At 35.1% G+C, this 21,268-nt stretch overlaps 1 protein-coding gene across 4 annotated transcripts in view; it reads left to right on the top strand.

Moving 5' to 3' along the window:
* 5PtaseI (inositol polyphosphate-5-phosphatase A) overlaps positions 1 to 21,268 on the top strand; it is a 31,452-nt gene that overhangs the window by 1,052 nt on the left and 9,132 nt on the right. The window contains exons 2-14 of one of the 4 annotated variants that reach the window (XM_019043464.2): positions 1,049 to 1,090; positions 1,777 to 1,877; positions 2,710 to 2,797; positions 4,295 to 4,358; positions 4,929 to 5,032; positions 5,397 to 5,513; positions 6,163 to 6,218; positions 6,668 to 6,752; positions 7,340 to 7,429; positions 9,747 to 9,824; positions 11,999 to 12,184; positions 13,102 to 13,167; positions 15,966 to 16,002. In XM_019043464.2, coding sequence (XP_018899009.1) covers positions 1,049 to 1,090; positions 1,777 to 1,877; positions 2,710 to 2,797; positions 4,295 to 4,358; positions 4,929 to 5,032; positions 5,397 to 5,513; positions 6,163 to 6,218; positions 6,668 to 6,752; positions 7,340 to 7,429; positions 9,747 to 9,824; positions 11,999 to 12,184; positions 13,102 to 13,167; positions 15,966 to 16,002 — 1,114 coding nt within the window. Of the gene's footprint in view, positions 1 to 1,048; positions 1,091 to 1,776; positions 1,878 to 2,709; positions 2,798 to 4,294; positions 4,359 to 4,928; positions 5,033 to 5,396; positions 5,514 to 6,162; positions 6,219 to 6,667; positions 6,753 to 7,339; positions 7,430 to 9,746; positions 9,825 to 11,998; positions 12,185 to 13,101; positions 13,168 to 14,426; positions 20,178 to 21,268 lie in introns of those variants that run through there. The other 3 variants (XM_019043463.2, XM_072300226.1, XM_072300225.1) reach the window with 3 other exon arrangements.

Below are 21,268 nucleotides of genomic sequence, written 5' to 3'. Positions count from 1 at the left end.
AGTACCAATCATTACATCATCAAAATAATGTCTCTACATTTTTCATACTAGTAGGGACTGAACACATGTCAGCAATTTGAATCATATTTAGAACTTGCAGCAAATATGTTGGCAGTACTTACTTCACCTCCGATTCGTAGGCAATGGCACTGTGATTTTGCAGTTGAGTTCATGGACTGACTGGAGGCAATGCCGTTTCTTTGCGCAAATGTGTCAAATTGTCCGCTGCACATGACAGTCAATACTTAGCGGCGGTCTTTTTATCTGCTGCAAGTTCTGCTACCTCTCATACAGGTATCTGGTCATATGACTTTCTGATGTAGGAAAAAGACGTACTGATTAAATATTTGACCAAGGTGCAGTGTATTTTGAGTTTAAACCCAGACACCAGGTACAGTATTTCGATGATTCTTCATTTGAAGTGAATGAGCATTGAGTTTTCAAACTGGTTTTTGTAAAGTACTGGTTCACCTTTTGACTTGTTGCAAAATACAGAGGTCAGTGTCAAAGCTAATTCCAACTGTCTGTTTCTGAAGAATTTATTTTGTAACCACAAAGTATCCAAACGCATCATTACTACTGGATTTAACTAATTGAAAGAAAACCATGTGCTCAGCAGAATTTTGTCTAAATTTAAAGGTTTCACCTGAACTTTTTACAAATTGAAACTTGCAAGTAACTTCAACACTGTTTCTCCCCATCAATTGTAAAAAGCGCAAGAGGTACGCAGTATTTTACTCCAGTCAGTTTGATACCTTAATGTTTGTCTACTTATAAATAGGAATCACCTTACTCAATTGTACTGCTATATTTTAAGCATCCTCAGATTTCCCAAATGCTTTTTCAATGTTCTTATTTTTTATTATTTTTTTTTTTTTTTGTCTTTTATCCCTCTAATTTTGTAAATCCACTATACATCCCCATTAAAGAATTAATTCATATTTTTGTCCCTTCAGGTATTAGATCTTTTATTTCACCTAGTTTTTGTACTTTAGTCGGTCAAAATTGATTTTTCTAATGTGTTTTTTTTTTCTTTGTGCTCCAATAGCCAACTGTTATGCTGAAAATTTGGACTGAAGAGTTTCTCTCGGTAAGTTAAGTACCTCTTTTAGCCTGTAATTATAAGCTTATATTGACTCGAGGCTCTTCTCGAAGCACAATTTGGAGATCATAGAGGTTCCCCAGGTAGCACAAACTATTGTAAAAAGTCACTTATAAGTGTATCCAAAAGACGTGTAAAAAATGTTACCAAACTCAAGCCATCGTCCCTCAGAATCTGATGGATTATTACTGTTTTATAGAGGTTAATTTAGCTTTATGGTTGATGAACAAGAACAGTCTTAAGAAAGTCAAACTGGAACTTAATGAATGTTTTCCATCAATTTCATATCAAAAAAGAAACTAGGGGGGCTTTAAATGACCCTCAAGGGCTAATCCCATTCAGTTCCTACCTACCATTCCTACTGTCCTATCATGCCTATCCTATAAACCAAATTCTTTCCACCCGTAGCACCTAGGCAACAATTCTCCATCTCCCCCATTTGCTTCTTGATTATAAAATTTTGTTCAACTGGAGTTTAATATCTCTCACAATCACAATATTGTCTCACTTTAAGGACTCTTTTAAAATGTAACAAGATAATTTATTTACTAAAAGTTAATCACAATTTTACTTATTAGAAGAAGGAGTATGTTGTAGGTTTATTCTTCAGTTTTGACTTTGTTTTAAAGTTTTCTTACTTTAAGGGTCTTAATTTGTGTGCTTATATTTTTCAGACTGTTTCAAAGTTAAATCCTAAGTTTATTGCGCTTCACTGTCAGGAGGTTGGAGGGAAAAATTATGAACACTGCACGCAGCCGGTGGAAGAATTTGTCAAGTGAGAACAGCTTTTGTAAATATCCAGGGAGGAAATTCAAATCATCATTCAGTCTGGCTTGTTTGACTTTAATCTGAGTCTCCTAAAAGACATTTCAGTTTTTTAGCACCTTAATTTGAGGCATTGGGTGCAGAAAGAGCATATCCGAGGAAGTGCCCTTTTTGCATAAACCCATTTTATTACATATTTCTGATACCCTCCTCTAACATTATAACATTATGAATTCAATTGGATAATAATTGAGTGGAAGATGAGTTATTTTGTAGGAGTGGGTCGCCAAGTATTGGGCGATTAAAATAGAGACCCCATTTTCTGGTGATTTATAATGACCCAAATTTTGGCTAAAAATCCTAAAATTCTCGCTGAAAACCGCCAAATTCTTGCTAAAATTTTGCCACATTGCTCAAATTCTTGCTGAAAAACTAAAAATCCCAAAATTATTTTACATATTATTTTCATATATTTAACCAAGCACTAAGTAAGCAATTTTAACTATTGGTTTAAAAAAATCCAAATCCAGTATGCTTAATGATGTCTTCTACTTACCAACTTTCTTTATTTTGTTGATGTGTGAGGCAGCTCTTGTTTTTTTTTAAATGCAGCATTTCTTCTCATCTTAATTTTTTATTCTAAGTGGTTTTTTGAGGTCTATTGCCACCATTTGTCCCTAAATGTTTGTTTACGCGTAATGACTATTACTTATTTAATATCAGTATTGCTTCATTAAGATAATGAACTTTTAAGAAAAAAATGGTCTCAAATGGATTTCATTTTATATTAGAACCCTTGTCTATTTATTAAGCGGGTGATCTTTGATTTTCATTTTTCTCAGGTTACTAATAGATAGTGAAGAGCTCAGATTGTTTGACAAAGTTAGAGTTTTCTTAGATGAAGATTTCTCTAAAGCTGAAAATTTCACGGTAAGCATAAGTTGATGTTTTGATTTGCTTTCTAAGCAACCCCTTCATTTTCCTTTGAAAGCAGATTACTGCAGCTTGCATCTACTATTTTGCAAGTATGATGGGTAATAAGTGTGAGAAGTTATGTCTGACCTATTTTAATGGAAAGCTATTACTTAGTGTCAAACCTAGAAAAATTGTTTTGCAGTTCATTAATTTTAAAATTTCAATCCATATCCGATAATATTTTATGACAAAAAAAATTTTCTGCAACTATTTTTGTGTTCACATTGTTTGAAGCATAACACAATTTTTGTTGCTTGAAAGTAGATTGATTGCACTCTTAACAGATTGTGTGTATTAATGATTAATGAGAATAAAGCAGAAAACACCATAGCATCTTTGTATTTAAATGATGAGTAACTAAGTGTTTTTGGAGGGCTTTCTCACTGTTGATATCCACGGACGAAGACGCATGGTTTTTTGACACTTAGGCTTACATCATAAACCGCAGCCACTAGAGGCTCATCTATGCGTTGTAATTTCGTTGTTTAGGCAAATTCCACTTGATTATCAAGGTCAGCCCAAAAATTGGACAAATTACAAGAATTAACAATTTTTTAAGGGAATGGGGAGGGGTACATTGAGCTCAAATATTTTATGAATCCCTCTTTTTGGACATTTTATGATATTTTACATAATATGTAATTTTTTGATTCCATTCAAGTCATGAGATGCCGGAAATGACGTATTTAAGGGAAAGCAGGGAAGACAGTGGGTATGCTTAAACAGAGGGGAAAATAGTTTATCACTGTAGTGAGTGTGAATATCCAATAACAACCTACTGGTTTGTTGATAATTATCATCAAATTTCAAAGAGTCTGTCAGCCAAACTAACTTGAATTTTTTATCAAAATAACAGTGTCATTAGATAGATTAATATCAATTTAATAGTTAGTAAGAATTTTACATTTATTATAGTAAAAATAAGTTATATTGACTGATGTGTTTACTGAAAGAATAATCAAAAAGTAAAAAATATTGTTCTGTAAAACCCAGGTAATTTTTCTAATTTCAAGCTAAGTGAATAATGTAACTTCAGAATTGAAAATCATCACAAACACCCAAGTCAATTTCTTCTTTGCATTTATAAAGGTACAAATCAATGGCTAAGAAACAATACTGTTTATTTGTAAATCGACAATTTTGCAGGACAAAGGAGAAACTTCTCCATTTGTGTAATTCTGTGGTCAGATTTGCAATTTTTTCAATTATTTACAGCATATTTACTGCGCTCATGTGCAAAATTGGAAAAAACCAAAAACATCAGCGTGCTTATTTAATACTGAAGAATGCGGTAAAGCGGCTAACTCATTTTCGCCAAAATTGTCAGTCAGGCGGTATTGTTACTTAGCTCTTGAAATGTATGCTTGTCTATGTATGTTTGTTTGCTGCCCTTAAATAATATAAGCTGCATTAAATGGTCTGAACTTACATATTTTTCTCTCTCTTGTTTAGGCCCTGGGGAATTTTTATTTCATTCATGAATCCATAGAAGATTTGCTCATTTGGGACTTTAAAGGTGAGTTTTCTCTCCATTCTTTCATTGAATTTGAATGCTTTAGCAAACTGCTTTAAAATTTAGAATTTGGTGTCACTTTGTCCATTAAAGTTGCTATTTTATAAAACTCAGTTTGCGCTGGCTACAGAATCGTATTTTGATTATTTCAGATCATGTATCAGCACAAAGTAATAAGATCAGTCTTAGCATCAAGTTTTCATGTCCGGTACTAATAGAGATACTGTCTCTCAAAAAACACGGTGTGTGACGTCATCCATGGTGGTTGTGAATACCATGATTTCTTTTGTATTTCAATTGAGTAACCAATGCAAATGTTTGTATCACTAATTGATGAATCAAAGGTTAAGGAAACAATGGTGTGTACTCTTGACCATGGTGAATAACATCATACACCCTGTTTATCAAAGGGCGATATTTCTGTCAATATTGGGTATAGTAACTGGGCATTAGTATAGATCTTTTTATTTTTCGCTACTCTATAAGCTTAATCCATCAAAATGCCACTTTGTGACCAAGGCATCTAGCCCACTGTTATTTTTAGTTTTTAATGTAATGTTTTTCTATTTTCAGAAATGAACTTCTGTACTGTTTTTGGGAAAGAAGTTTACTCTGGCAGTATAGAAGATGTACCAATTAAAGAAAAATCGAAATTTCCACAAGATCTCTTTCCAGAGGTAAGAATATAAATTTCATTTGCATTAATCATAGGTCTACAATTGCGTTTATGCCCTTTTTAACTTGATGTATTTACCTATTGTCAGAATCGCAGTGCTTCATACTTAGATATCTGCCATAATGAAGTATAGCATAATGAATGGAAGTATAGTCAATCAGAGGTGCTCTTTAAAACCTGTCATCTCTAAAAAGGAATATTGTATGAAAAGAGTGTCCAGTGATCAATGGGTCGGTTGCGCTGGTCACAGAATTGTGTTTCAATTCGCACGACTCACAAAAATTTTTCAGGTTTCATTATCTCTGCAGAAAATTTTAGTTTGAATATTTTACTCTAATTTCCTTGTTGTGATCCTTTTTTTATAGTGCAAATGGTCTAGAAAAGGATTTTTACGAACACGCTGGAACTTAAATGGCTCAGTATTCGATTTAGTTAATATCCACCTCTTCCATGATGCATCAAATTTCATTGCAATGGAAACGGTAAGTATTTTCTAAAAGATTCTTCTGCTGATTTTTAACCGAGCTCAATTTTTCAGTTATAATGACTGATGCATTTGATTTATACTGAATATTCGTTTAAGAAACAACTTAAAAATTAGAAAACTGTTAGAGAATTTACTGAAAATAAAACTGTTATGGGGCTACTGAGTTTAATACTGCTTTCTTGGAGGGACTTTTAAGGGTCATCAATATTTCCAGCAACTCACGAAACGGCTGAAAAATGTTGTACATCTCTAATGAAAAATAATGCATTAGAGTGCCTCTGCTACATATATGTTGAGAGAATGCGGAAAATGGGTGTGGGTGCAGGTCTCTGTCTTTTGTTCCTGTATCTATTCTTTCAAGCAGTTTCCGTTTTAAGTTAAGTATCACTAATTAGTGATTATTTTATACTGCTCAAATCAAAATGAGCATGTTACCACTTTAAAGAGTACATAGATATTAATTACAGAATCATTTGAATTCCTCCTTTTGATTGTTTCTTATCATTCTAAAGTAAATGAAAGTGTGATATTGCAGTGCAAATTGGAGCACTCAGAGGGCATACTCCCGAGTAATCCATAATTCCAAGCCCACAATGCCCTCTACAGCTACCATATCTTTTATCTCTGATTGTTTTTTATTCCAGTCACCCTCCATATATTCTGTCACAAGACAAAGAGCTTTGGAATACACTTTAGACAGGTAATTATCATTCTTATTCTCTTATATTCACAAATACCGATTTTACAGCGCTTTTCTGTTTTCTGCTGATCAACCAACCATTGATTATTCAACTTTGACTCACATCTTTGCGAGCGTTGAAGGTCAAGCTGAAAAATTGCTGAGTGTGAGCCAAAATTTTGAAGAAAAACAATGGAAATGATTAAATAAAATTTTTTTTAAAAAAACGCAACAACGGCCCATTATGTTGTTGTTGAAACTTCAGAAAAATAATGAGAAACAAATTTTCCATCACACACTTGGAAAGCTTCAAATGTCAATTAACTCCATTTCATTTTAAGGTGTTAAAATTATGCTCAATCGGTTTACCCTTTCTCCTCAGGGATCTTTATTTGTTATTAATGTGTAGATTTCGAATCTTCCCTTTTGTTTTTTCAAAATTCAAAGCAAATATTTTTTTTATTTTATAGGTTTCAAAGTGACAACCACGGATCCGTTCCATTTTTTCTCTTTGGTGATTTCAATTTTAGAACAAATACTCAAGCTGTAATTGAAGTAAGTGAAACAATAAAATTTTAAATTTGAATAAGGCAAATAAGTATTGATTGGCAAGAAGAGTCAAAAAGTGTGACTTTTTTCATACTTTTAAATAATTTCAATAAAATGACATAATTATTTATCCAATAAATAAATCCAACTTCGTATGCAGCAGTATTCAGCTGGTAAATCTCTTCAGGCTTAAAAATCAGAACGGTTGCTGTTCAAAGTTATCAACAATATTATTTAAAGAATGAGGTTAGCGAAAAATTCTACAAAACAGGTTGATAACTCAAGAGATACTGATGACAACAAAGCTCAAGTATCAATCATCTCAGGAAGTTCTGGTATCAACAAATTATAATGCAGGATTATATCTATCACTATCATTATTTCATCTACATATTATGTACAATCGCAATAGGAACATGTCAACTCGACTGTGCTCACTGGACAATGTGGACTTTGGCAAGCCAAGAGGACCATTGGCTGGCTTTTTATGACAATGCTGACACGGGCAACATTGGCCATCACACAATTATTTTTTAATATATTTTTGTTTTTTCTGTATTCATGTATATTAATTCATTTCATTCTTCTCTTAGAGGTTAGTTGATGGTTTAAATCCTGTACAAGTTCAAAGTCCTAATAGTAATAGCGTTCAAAAGTTGCTGTACAGAAAGGATGGAGAAGAGGTTTGTTATATTGATTTTTTGTAGTTTAGTCACTTTGTGGTATTGTAACCCTCTAAATCTATTCAATTTGAATTGTAAATTAAAATGAGAGGGTTAGATAGTGAAGATCAGTGGCGTGCTTTTCGATATATTGATTTATCTGCCATCTAAACCTATAGAAAAGGATCCATTTACAGAATGTTTGCAATGAACTCCTTAATAATTGATTCTTTACAATAGTTTTAAATGGGGAAATATCAATGATCGATCACTCACACTTCGCCACCGGTGAAGATGGAGCTATTTTGAAGGGAATTGCTTTGATTTCCCTCTATGTTGTGTGTCTCAGGGTTAAAAAGTCTCACTGCAGTAGCATGTGCTTTGAATCAAAGTGAGAATTTTTTCTTTCGTAAAGTTTTGCCGAAATTGCCCCTAGTAGGAGCCCCCTTCCCCCTCAAAAAAATGTCAAATCATCGTTTTTCTGCAATTTTACACGCATTATGAACCAAAACTCATGAAAAATGGCAAATCAGAATTTTTATTAGTGAATTCATCAATGACCGCAAAAATATCAAAATCTCGAAAGAAGGAAAGTGGCAAGGGCCATTTTCAGAAATTTTCTAATGCCTGACCCAGTGGTGCTCTGAAATTAGCACCTTTATCTACCGAAAAACAAATTTTTTTCTCCCAAAATATCCAAAACTCCCTGAAACTCCCCTTTAAATTGATATTTCAAAATGTTTTAGGTCGCAGATGAATTCATCCCTAAAAATTCTGACAGATAGCCATTTTTCCGAGCTCAGAGAAAACAATGATTGCCACAAAAATTTTATAGGACCGTAGCTTTCACCAGGGGCACTTGTGGAGAAAACTTTACTGAGAGAAAAAGTCTTATTTCGACCTATAGAATTCGCTCCTGCAGTATGACTGTCTAATTCAGGGACACCATATACAACATTCTATCAGAGGAAAATTGCCAAGTTCGTAGTTTTGTCATGACTTCCTTGTTCTAACAGCAGCAATGCATTGGTGGTGGCACTAGGCTCATATCCTAAGTGGTGTCCTCTTTTAGCTTGTCACCAGTCACTGTGGCTTGGAATTATTAGAGCACCATGAATTGTATTTTAAAGTAATAATCTTAAATCGGTTGAAATCCTAGGTAACTCAATTTACACTATGAAGATAGGCATAAAATGGATTTACAGTCAAACCTCACCAAGTTGGAAACCCAGCTATCTCAATAATAATGGCCTTGGTCCCGTTTTTTTGTTTTGCTGCCCGTTTAACTCGACAACCCTACTAAGTCGAAATGAACCCTTGGTCCTGATGCATTCCAACTTAGTGAAGTTTGACCATATCTCAAAAGTAATCATTTTTATGAACTTTGGAAACACTCCAGAAAGATTCAGGGGGGTGGGGTGAAGGGGGGTGATCTGTTAAATATTGAGTGACGACAAGTCAAGGGTTACTAACACAAATGTATCTATATTGATATGATGAAACTGCCAAAGCTACGTACAGATAGTGGGTCTAGGCCTCGAGAGAGGGGGATACAAGTCAAAGCCGCTGGGGGATTATACTGGTCCAGGCTGTGATCAGGGATGCGGGTCCAGGCCACAAGGGGGATATAGGTCAAGGCAGGGATGTGTTCGGGTCTGAGCCGAGATAGTAAGTAGTAATTACTCTTTAGACTGGTTGATTTGCACTGGTTGACCATAGAGAAAAAAAAGGAGGTGTTTGCATTTCGGGCATCTTGGAATGTTTTTGATGATGTAGGTCGGTACAGCGACTTTCATCATCGATTTTCTTGGAAATGGTGTAATTTATGGAAAAAAGTCATCCTATAAAAAGTGCTTGAAATTATATCATGAGTTGATTTAAGCAAAAAAATTGGATATTTTGATCTGTTTTTCATACTTGGAATTCCGGATTTTGCTGGCCAGGTTGTACCGACCTACGTCACAGGGTAAACAAACCTCAAGATGCAAACACCTCCTTTTTTTTCTCTATGCTGGTTGACCAGCCCATGCCCCCCGGCCTGTATTTAAAGTCCGTCACCAACTCCCCATCAAGTTGGTGATGCGCAATTTTGCTGTAGGGAATCAAGGGATTAAACTGCCACTAGTGGCCGGAGTTGTAACTGCTCTGGGAGTGCGTCCCCTCATCACTCACATCATTGAGAGATGATATATGTGCCGTGCTTCCACAGGTGGGGAATCTAAATTAGTAACGGAACTAATGATGTACCGGATATTGCCAAGTAATTTTGTTTATTTTCACATGTCATGTTTTGATAACACATGGAACCCTGATTAATTAGTGCTTTGTTTGATTTCAGGTTGTGCTAACTTTAGGCAAAAAAGAATTTGTTCATTCTAATCATCAGCAAATATTCATTGAAAATGCTGGTGAATGGGTAAGTCCTGTTTCTCTCTAGCAAAGGAAAATAAATAATTTTCAGCATTGTATAATTGCCAAGATTTATTGTATCTGAGGCTTTTACTCTTTCCTTCAAAACATTTTCAATCCATCAAAGAGGTGTGTGAAAAAACGGCCAAAAATGCCTCAAGGCATTTTCGAATTTTGAACACTTAGGGTGATACAGTAGCTTCCGAGATGCCCAAAACCGGTTGCCGTTTTGCTTAGAAGCGCCGGGTTGCGACGTTGCCATTTTTTAAAGTGGAAACCTTTAAAAATTCATATCTCCCTTGCATCTCAACCGATTTAAATGAACTTTTTTTTTAAAATGCTCCTCTTAAATAGAGCTTTCTAGTAGTGAATAGTTTTCTGGGGTTTACTTGGCTTTAAGTGGCACTTACGCGGTTTTAGCAGTTTTTGATAGACACAAAAATTTTGTTTTTATTCTACCACGATTGTGGAATCGACGGAATCTAAACAAAAACCAGTTTAAATGAGAGTTCAGATTCTCACCTTTCTAACGAGCACAAGATCATCCCGGGGAAACGTTTAGTTCCCGAGATATGACCGCTCAAAGTTGGTCACATGCGCTTTTGCGCAATGTGAATGCATCTTATCACTGAATCATTTGTGAACTAGGGGTCCCTTACGTTCGATTAACGTTGAAATAATTACACAGAGCAGTAAGGTGTCCAACACGGGCCGTATTTTCACCTTTGGCTGCCAGTGTGCGACGTTGCCATTTTTTGAAGTGAAAACTCATAAAAATGCATAACTCCGCTGCATTTCAACCGATTTCAATGAACTTTCTTTTAAAATGTTCCTCTTAAATAGAGCTCTCTAATGGTATTTAGGTTTCTGGATTTTATTTACCTTAGGGAGGCACTTAGGTCGTTTATATGGTTCTCTGCAGAGATTTTTCTTACAAAAATAACACGCTTAGCAGTTTCCTTCTCAAAAGTAGTGCATTAAATGGTTTCTTTCATGAAGTAGTGCATTCCTGCAAAGGAATAATACTCAAATTGAAAAAATAAAAATCTCGATGCCTTCTTGCTTCACATTTTCCTCCCCTTTTTGGATGCCCTCATATTTCTCCCACAACTGGCCTCTGACCTGCTGTCGAACGCTTTCTGCACCCCTGGAAGATACTATCAACTGAGAGGACTTTTAAATGTCGGATCACCCAAAATTCTTGTCGAGCACATCAAATAGTCTAAAATACTCTTCAGAATGAAGAATCCGCGGTGTCTGTTTTATGCACTTTTAAATCTACCCTGTTTACAAGTGTTGCTTTTCTTTTGGTGCCAGCAATCAGGTTTGCACCAGAGATAAAGAAAATCTAACCTAAATGAACACACAATCTAGAAAACTGCCAAAAAATGTTATCAAGTAGAATTACATATTTTCTATTGCGATTAGTTGCTGTCTTACCATTAATTTGGTAATCGGTTGACTCAAAACAGCTATTTCCACGGTCAATATCTTAAAAATGGTATGATTTTCAAGGGAAAAGAGAATTCATTGACCTTAGAAATTTTCAAATGACAACTCAATAGAGATAAAAATTGAAAGTAAGGGGAATTTTCAATGTTATTACTTAGTGAGAATGGGTCAGTGGCATTGAAAATTGCAGGTATCTTAATTTTTTTTTCTCATATTGGAGCAGTGACAAATAATGTTTGCAGGGCTCTAGTATAGTTTCTTTACTTAAAATTTTGTGAAAAAACCCCAAATTTTTTTTTTGGAAAGTTCATTGAATCATTTCTAAGGGAAAGAAAAGCTAATCAAAAGCGGACAGTTGAGTAAATGTTGTATGGCGTTGCCTGAAGCTTGGTTCAGCCGATCAGCAAATACTGTTTCTCCTGCCTTGCTACATCAGGAGAGCATGCCAAAAATATCATTTCCAATGGATGCCATTTATGGCATCTTCTAAACAGGGCTTCTTCGTCATTTAAGTAAGACCAAAAAAAATCTGAAAAAACTAGAAGCTTAGTTGACTCCTTATTTTCAGAAAATGAATCATGAAACCTGAACTTTGATCAGGTGGATGACTTAATTTGAATTAACAATGGTAAGTTTTTGACAACATTTTGAGATATGACATTCATTTTGTTGGTTCACTCCATTTCTGCTTATTTCACTGTTTTTTAACCCTTTGAAAATTAATTTCAGTTGAAAGAATATGATGTCGAGAAAGATTCTTTTGATGGCATTTTATTCGAGTTTCCAATTTCATTTCCCCCTTCATATCCATTCGAAGAGGATGCAGAGAGCGGAAGCCACTACACTACCACACGCTGTCCAGCATGGTGTGATCGAGTAGTCCTCAGCTCTGCTGCAAAGAATTTAATTCATGAGGTAAGCTTTTAACTCTTATTTCTTATTTTCCCTTTATTTCTCTATCAGGTTTCAATGTAGTCTCTTCCAAGGATTTTATCTTTTCTGGAATCTCTTCTGAAGCCTTCTAATTTCTAATTAGACAAACTAAACTTATTAAGTCGTGGAAGAAGTAACTGGATGGTAAAATAGTGTTGGATCTAAACTGCTCTACAGGAAGATCAAGGCAAAAGAAAAGTCCAAATACTTTCATCTCAGTCAAAAAAAAAAGAACTCTGATGAATATCAGTGCAAGACTGAGAAGAGAGTGTGTTCGACTCAAGCAGATGTATTAGAATACTAAACTGACATCACTTGGAAAAATCTATACCGGTTTGGGTCTCTTTAGACCTCATCAGTAGGTCACACTCAGTCAGAGCTAAGTGCTAAACTTAGCTTGGCATCCTGCAAAATCTTAGATGGTGTTGAAGCTCCATCATGACCATGATGCGAGGCATTATACAAGAGTTTAATCCTTGCGCCATCTGCCTTCATTATCAAACAACTCTCAGGAGGAAACAGGGAAAACCCCAAAAAATTAATGATGAGGCAGTTGGAGATGCGAATGCATGTAGGCGCAACTGACTGATGATGCAGTAGTGCATCAAGCTCTGGTCATAGTCATAAAATACAAATAATTTTATCTTTTCAAATCCATAGCGTATGTTCAAGGGTGTTCAAGAACTCATCCTGTAAAATTCACAAGGTACTCTTTTAAACTGTTTGAAAAAAAAAAATGTATCACTCTAGATTTATGGATCTTCGTAAAAGTTTTGGTTGTTTAAAAGGTGCTACAAAACACCTTTTGAGGGTGAAGGTAGCAGGAAGTAGACTGACAGTTTTCGTAATTGGCTTTGAATCAATTTGTTTGATGTGTCCAATTTGTCTACCTATTTCAGATCTCTAAAGATGGTAGTGTAGAATATGAACTCATGGGAAAGCAAACATGCATGGGGGATCACAAGGTAAGGATATTTCTGTTTTTCCCCAGTTTCTTTTTTGATGCAAGTTACGTAGTTTAAGCTTTTTGACAGAGATTAGTGCTGATCAGGCCTGCTATGCCCATGACTCACTCTGACAGGCAAGTAATGTGGAACTTAGCAATATAAGTGAATGGACCACTAGAGAAGGTACGAATTTCAGCATTCTGATACATGTTTCTTAACTAAAATTTCACGTAGAATACGACGCGCACAACGAAAATTACCGAAATCGACTCCTTCCAAAGATATTTAATGATTCTTTATGCGTGAATTCAAACCACCTGCTCATGAAAACTCAATGCTCTGCATGATTTACATCGTTCGCTAAACGTTATCATGACAGTCTCTGCGATATAAAAATCTTGCAACCTCAATCTTGACGCTTTGGCTCAGTTGTAGCAAATTGCTAATAGTTTGAACAACACATGGTGGGAAATGAACATTGCTCGATTGAGAAGCTTGCTGAAACCGTTGTAGTGGGCTATTTGACTCACGTAGAGCTTTGAGTTTCTTGTGAGCGGGCAGTTCAAATTCCTCATAACCAATGTGAAATAAAAACATCAATATCTTCGTTTGGAGTTTGTTTCATTAGTTTTCATTGCGCGAATCGTGCTCTACGTGAAATTCTGGTCAAGAAACATGTAGCAGAATGCTTAAATTTGTACCTTGTCCAGTGGTCCATTGTGTGATGATCTTTCTTTCCTAGCGCCCAAGTTTTAGAGTATTTTCCGAAGCAAATACACTATTGTTTTCTTTCATTTTAAGAGATACAATGGAACATTATACAGTTGAGACAGGGTAGGAGATTGAGAACCACAATGTATGTTACCTCACCAAAATTTTAAGTAGAAAATGATTGATGCATTCAAACTACACAGTGGAAATTCTAAAAAAAAAAAAAATTTCTGTCACTTTGTCCAAAGTTGAGATCGAAAAACGAAAATTTCGGATGGAAACAGGTGTATTGCAATTGGATTAAATGCTCGCTGCCCTGTCAAAGAGTGACCAATTTGATTTTCTGAATCTTCTGTTCATTTTCTACTCTAATTTTTAAGGGTATAATACACTGCAAACCTGTGCTCCTCCCTCAGTTATTTCTACCATATTGCTCATTGCAATGGTTTGCTGCTAATTTCCAATTTTGTTAGTCTAGCTCGATGTTGAATTGCTTATTATTTTTTGAATGGGTTGGGCCCCATGAACTAGATACGTGAATCACAATATTTTCATTCTATCTGTAGATACTCTGGCACTATTGCATTTCCTCCTTTGGGCTGCAAGAATAGCCCGTTAATGTTGTCAGACTTAGCTGATATCCCCACAGAAACAAGTTACAGCTCATCTATCTTGTTCGTTGGATTATTTGATAGCTCCAAGCAACACACAGAATTCCACTCACTGAGTCCCATTTGCTAGAGCTCAATAGAGAGCTCCCTTATTAACATTTTTAAACCCTCTCTCTCATCTGCAGAAATTAGTTGAAAATAAGGAGGAGGGAATTTTCCTGAAATTAAACATTAAGAAATATATTCTTTGGAAAAATAATCTGTTTAATTGAAATTGCTTGTGATTTTCGACCCCAGCCCAATAATTAAGTACCCTTTAAGAAACTGAACAGTTGATCTGTTAACTACAGGATCTGTTGTATTGGGACACAACATATTGAGGTTCTACTTTAGTTAGGATTTAATCTGAGATGGTGATTTTCAACTCAGTCCATTCACTGCTCATTGAAGTGGCTCATTATATGATTATTTAATCTGTCTCTGCTCAAATTTTCAAATATTTTTAAGAATCAAAAAGTTATATCCTCTGGCAATAGTAGTTCTGGTCAAATGTTCAGTCAACGTAGAACTTCAGAACAATTTTAGCCCAACTTCCTAGTCGCAGTGGGTGATGCAGGCTTATTAAACTGTTGTAGCAAAGCTCAATTAAACTGACTTCAAAATTTCATGAGTACCCATAAAACTTTAGTTTCTTGAATTTTTTGATGAGTATAACACATTTTTTTCAATTAAAAATAGCAAACCCCAGAGAAGGTCATGTTAAATTGAATGTAGATGCATCCTCAACACTGATTTTAAAAATGAAAAAATAAAAGGTTACAGGAACATCTGCAGATGGAGAGCTTTCTTTAAGAAAATATTCTAAGTTAATTTCTGTGGATTCCAAGATTGAAACCTAACAAACTGTGCATTGATTGTCGATAGTGTGTCAATTTAAATCAAGTGAATTTTACAACGTCGGTCATGAAAATCGAACAACCCAAGGGTGCTGGCTTCTCTGCAGATCCAGCACTTTCATTTGAAACAAACTCGGAAGAAATCGATTGAGTACCTTTTGAGATGGAAAGCGAACAAACTGTACAACAGTAGAAGGGAAAATAAGTGGGTTTCAATCAAGAAACGTTTTGCAATGTCAGTCCCAAAAATTTAAAAGCCGAAAGGTGCTGGCTCGTCCACAGGTCTAGAGCTTTCATTTAAAGCAAACCTGAAGTAAATTGGTTGGGTAGTTCTCAAGGTCAAAGGTGAACAGAAAAAGCATCACGAGTTTTAAATATATAGATAGCTTTTGTTGTTTTAAATATACAAACAGTTCACCTGGAGTTGATAAGAAGGAGTTCCTTACGGATAATGAGTTTTATTCCCCCTTCCTTTTTTTCTTTTTTTTTTTTGTGCTTTGGTAGGAATTTTATTCAATTTTTTTCGTACTTATGAATTGTAATTGATAATGTTGTTATTTTTCTTTCTCTCTCTCTCTCTCCCTCTCTGAAATGGCAGCCGGTATACTTACGAGCGAACCTAGTCAACCAAGCAGGTACCATTGAGCAGACATTGAACCATGTAGTCAATCCATTCATGTTAGTTTTGTGTGCTTGCAAGCTTAAAAAAATCTTGAGTTGGCAACATGAAAAACGCACGCCTTCATCGCATGTTAACAAGTCTACCCGCCTAGCTGTAGTTGAAGAGAATGGTAGTCTTACTCTTTTTCCTGACACTGTAGAAACTGTAGCAAACAACAAAGACCAGTTTACCTTAAAAACAATTTGTGACCAGAGCAAATCTCTGAATTCTTCAAATAAATTTCTTGTGGAAAATATAAAAGAGGATTCATGTAAAAAGAAAATGAAGCTCGAGAAAAGTCAAGCTGAAGACTTGAAATTCTCCAAATGTGATTGTATTCAGACTGATAGTAATAATGTGCACTCTAGTTCATTAAACTCTAGGATCCTCAATGAGGTAACTAAATCAAAAAGTGAGTCAAATTTAAAGTCTGTTGATTGGTTGATTTCCCCTCAAGATGTTTCCTCGCATGTTGTCGGTGGCTCATCTGAGAGTTCGAAGCTAATGAGGAGCCTCAGTGACAGCTTGAAAGTGGTTCAGGCAAAAACTGATGTGGCAAAACGAGAGGTTGAGACTGCTGAAAACATGGCTGCTGAAACAACTTTCAATGTAGATAGCATTGTTGATAGTTTAGACTCAGATGAGGCGTTGATAGTTAATTTCAATCATTGTACAGAAGAGATAAACCAAGTTAAACCAGTTGAAAGTTGTGAGAACTCATCGAAATTGTTGAAAGCGAGCCAAAGAATTAGTATAAGCAAGCTTAAGTTGGACTCACCGGCATCTGAAAGGTCTGCTCCTGTGCCACCAATTCATCATCACTATAAAAGGTTGGTCAAAAGAGTACACTCTGCATCCCTCATAGAAAATAAACGAACGATCGTTTTGAAAAAGACTGGAACTTGCCATTGTATGACGAATTCAAATGAAGTTTATATAGATATTCTTGGTGACGAGTACCGCACAAGATCTTCATCCATTTCAGTACCAAATCACAAGCACAATCACAATCGACGCATGAAATTGATATCAGATCCGGTTCTGAAAACATCATTGCCGCGGTTAATATCACACCATAGCTCATCGGATGAAGAGTGGTACGAACAAGTTCTAGACCCTGAAAGCCCGACAAAACAACTCGTCTCGAAAAGCATCTCATCCAACGAAAATGCCAAACTGCTCAGCAAAGCAGAGACAGAAAGGAAACTGTCTGTTGTTGATGTGATTTCAACTGTGAATGTCAAAACAAAATTGCCCTCAGCAAAAAAGTCTAGCTTTTCTGATTGCAAACTTTTCCGAAGGTTAAAACAAAAAAAAGACAACAAAGAGGAGGATTGCAAGTCTTGCAACTGCTGTGTGATATTATGATTGTAACCTCAGAGCCACGAAAACAACAAGCTTGAGGAATCTTCTGAGGAATCAAAAGTTCATGAGAATCAAAGCATAGTGAAGCTAAGTCCCAAATACTCATAGCGAAAGTGCGAAACCACTTATGTCCGATTGCAATGATGCAGATTCCCTATAACACTTTATTTTTTCTTTTAGAAACTAGTTAACGTAATTTCTTGAAAACTTCCTCGATTTTTCTTTTCTGTTACCAGAATGTTTTGTGTAAATTTCGAGCTACAAATTCGGCTTGCTTTCTCGAAAAAATCGAACAGGAGTAAAAATTTTGCAACATTGCAGTGGAGATACGTGGTTTCGCCTTTTGGCCATCAACATGATGTTAAAAGTGACTTTAATGTTAGAGCCTCCTAATACTGAATAAATGTAGCAAGTCAGAGATTAAAAGATTATAAAAAAAAAAAATATGCTCTGAGCCTTTCTAGTGAACCCTTCGCTGTAAATTTTAATTTTATTACAAAAGACGATCCACTCGTTCATTAGAATCAAAAGAAATAGTTCACAAAAATTGTGTTTCATGGTCTCTCGACTGTTTGTCAATGTCAAATTAATTTTGGGTGGTGAAAAAAAAAGTACTTAAAGAGTATCCAATTTTCTGAATTTGACCCAGAAAGCATGTAAGATGCTTGCAAACAACAGTCCAGTTCGTGGTATGACATGGGGTATCTTAAAACAACTGTGACTAAAATTCTCCTGAAAGAGCCATCCCACCGATTGAAATGAGGTTAAACCTATACTCGAAATTTTGAAAATTAAAATTGTTGTAATGAAACGCTAGGGGCTCATTCATTTGAAAACTCTTTAACAACAATCCTTCATTCTTAATATAATCTCTGCTAATTTTCATCGCAATAACTCTTCAATGTTGTATCTGAAAGCTAATGTTTTGCTTTAAAACCACCTTCAAACCACATTCGTATCAGTGGAAAGGTTCTCTCAGAAGAATTTTAGTCTCAGTTGTTTTTTGCAATCCAACATTTTTCGCTCTAAATGATTGCATGATCTTTCTAAATGTTGAATCTCTTTGCAAGCATTAAGCATCCATGTTGGTAAACTACCTAGTAGAGTCACCGCCAAATAAGTTTATGCACTCACGGAGCACGACAAACAGTGCATTAGAAGATCCGTAATCTTGATTCTTGCATTTACTTTCAATACTTAACTGTAGACAGATGATCTTCTGTCTGTGTGTAGACTTATTTTGTATCGATTCTAAGGACTTCCAAGAACTAAATACTTTTTAATATTAATTCAAGTTTTTTAAAGGCCTAAAAGTCCTTACACAAAAATTGTTAATGATCAAAAGAAAGTTCAGCCTTTACGCTTTTCTTTCATAAGTTGAATGAAATCACTTTTGTTAAGTCCAAAAAATTGCTACAACTACAAAGGTTGATGCATAAGCAGTGGGACCATTGATGAAATTTTAATTTGACTTATTACTTCATTTTATGACAGTTAACTCCAAGTCAGAATCAATTTGTTAAATCTTCAATTTTAAAGTATTGATGATTAAAATGTATACAAAGATTGCTCAAAGTTTTCTCAAAAACTCTACCCTCAATCATGGCAGAAAATATTTAAAGAAACTCATCTTGACAAGAAACATTTTGCATCACAAAATACAGTTTAGAAACATTGTAATCTGATGGGAGATTTAACCACTAAAATATAGTAAGGTACAGGTACAGGTGACCCTTTTCACAGCTGATCAGAAAAGCTTTGATTGTACAAGTGTATACACCTGAGTTTATCCTGATTACTTTAGTACATGGAAAATGGTTGGAAAGTAGTTAATGACAGCATGTAGTTAACAACACATGTCTCAATTGGTTTCTAAAGTAGGGAAGCACTTTGGGATCAATCAAAACATGAGTTTTGTGGCTGAGCAGAAGAACGAGTTAGTTACATCGATTTTGAATTATTTGAGATCGAAATTTATAGTTAAACAAAGATTACCTATAAAATCTGTTTAATTTCTAAGTTTTTATCTCCATAATTATAAGAGCTATCCTTTTTTGGCAGACATTAATTAAATTTATCCGTGCCAAAATCGTTCAGATACATCTTCTCTCATTTTTAGGAAACTACAGACACAACACTGTACACACCTTATGGATAATGAGACTGAATGATGTCCAAAGGCATTATTATAGCAGTCAATTGAACTAGTTGATTCCAAATTCGCTTCTTGCTGAAATGGAGTTTCTCCAATTGTACATCGGGCACTAAATGTTTTTTCATGAGTTTAAATAGCTGCTCATTCATCCGTGTCAAAAATTCTAACTCAAGAAAAAATTTTTTGAATGTAATGATGGACTTTAAACTTTATCTCTGTTAAATATTGAGATTTTTGGAGTTAAACTCCAAAACTCTTCCTCTCAGTTCGATGTTGATGTAACTCACAAATTTTCAGTTCCTCTCTGTTAAATTTGGTCTGGTTTTTCTCTGATCTTCTACTTTAAACGTTGCTCTAGCAATCAATCAGCCCCAGTGTTTCTGTGTCAACCTTTTCTAATTTTAGGGAGATCTAATTTTTGTACTTTATAATTGTTTATAATTAGATTTCCAAGTTTTTACTGTATGCTTTTTTTTATTTGTGTTGTTACCAAACATTTACCTAGATGAAACCACCCTTTGAGGTGTGCGGAGTCATGTATGTCCTTTGTTACTCTAACATCCTTGATCTTTATCTTTTGTTTTGATAAAAAAAAGTCTATTTGATCCCAGCTTTGGTCAGCTTAGTCATTAGTTTTTTCTTTTATTCTCTCACGTGGTCTGTCATAGTTGTTGCTCTCTTTGCAAGCAATGTCTGCACCTAACAGTCGTTGTCTATTTCACTTTGTTTTCCCGAATCAGGCTAACATCATGAATAGCTTTCCCATCAAGATAAACCCTCCAAACTTTGCAAGTTGTTGGTCTATATTTGAACATGAATGGAGAATGGGCACACAAAAATTTTATTGCTTTATCTGAGAGTGCCTAATGAGCTGAGTTCGCAGTATTTTTAACGATTTTTTTCTAACATGGGGAATTGGAGAAAAATAGATTTAAAAGTGAGAAAAAGTGCTGCCTCATGATGTCATCTGGCAGCATTTTCCATTTGAACAAATGTATTTTAGCAGATTAGGTTATTTTTTCATATTTCCTCCAACAATTGTCCAATTTAGAAACAGAGGATATCCTTGCACTCGGTTTTCCTAGCAGTATCATTTTAAAGATGAAATTTACAAAATTTTAGACACCTGCAAATTCTCTATTGGTTGAAATTTAGCTAAATTTTGGTCATTTTCTGGAATTAGAACACCCATATATACCTCTGAGCCTGCAGTGGCCTCTCATGATAAATGAAACTTTAAAAATGTCAAGAAAAATGTATGTGAAAGACTTAATTTGATGTTTCATGTGTTGCATGTTTCTACCTCCAATTTAGCAAGAGTAAAAGACTTGATCATAACAAAGATTGGCATCAGCGTAGGCAGTATGTATCGGTGTTTATTTTTTTTTTTAAGAAGTGATCTTCATCTTGACCTCGATCATGTCTCGATCAATACTGAAATACGCAACCAAAGTGTGGGTTAACCTTTAGCTGGCTGCCAATGCCCTCCGTAGGGTGCAGCTTAGTTAAATAAATCGAACTGCTAAAGTTCAAAATGAACATGGCAAGGTGTCAAATTTTCGAATCTATGTAAGAAAAAAAAGCCATAGAATGATTCATAATTTGGTCAACATTCAGAGACTGCACCCTCAAACTCCTGCAAGAATTTACCTAGTATAACCTTCTTTGTCTTCTTTTTTTTAAAAAATTCATTTTTCTAGATTGTTGATGAGCGACACAC

This window comes from Bemisia tabaci, chromosome 4 (assembly GCF_918797505.1).
Source record: "Bemisia tabaci chromosome 4, PGI_BMITA_v3".
NCBI classification, from domain to species: Eukaryota; Metazoa; Arthropoda; class Insecta; order Hemiptera; family Aleyrodidae; genus Bemisia; species Bemisia tabaci.
Note: the sequence above shows the minus strand (reverse complement) of the source record. Positions and strands in the feature narration are given on the sequence as shown.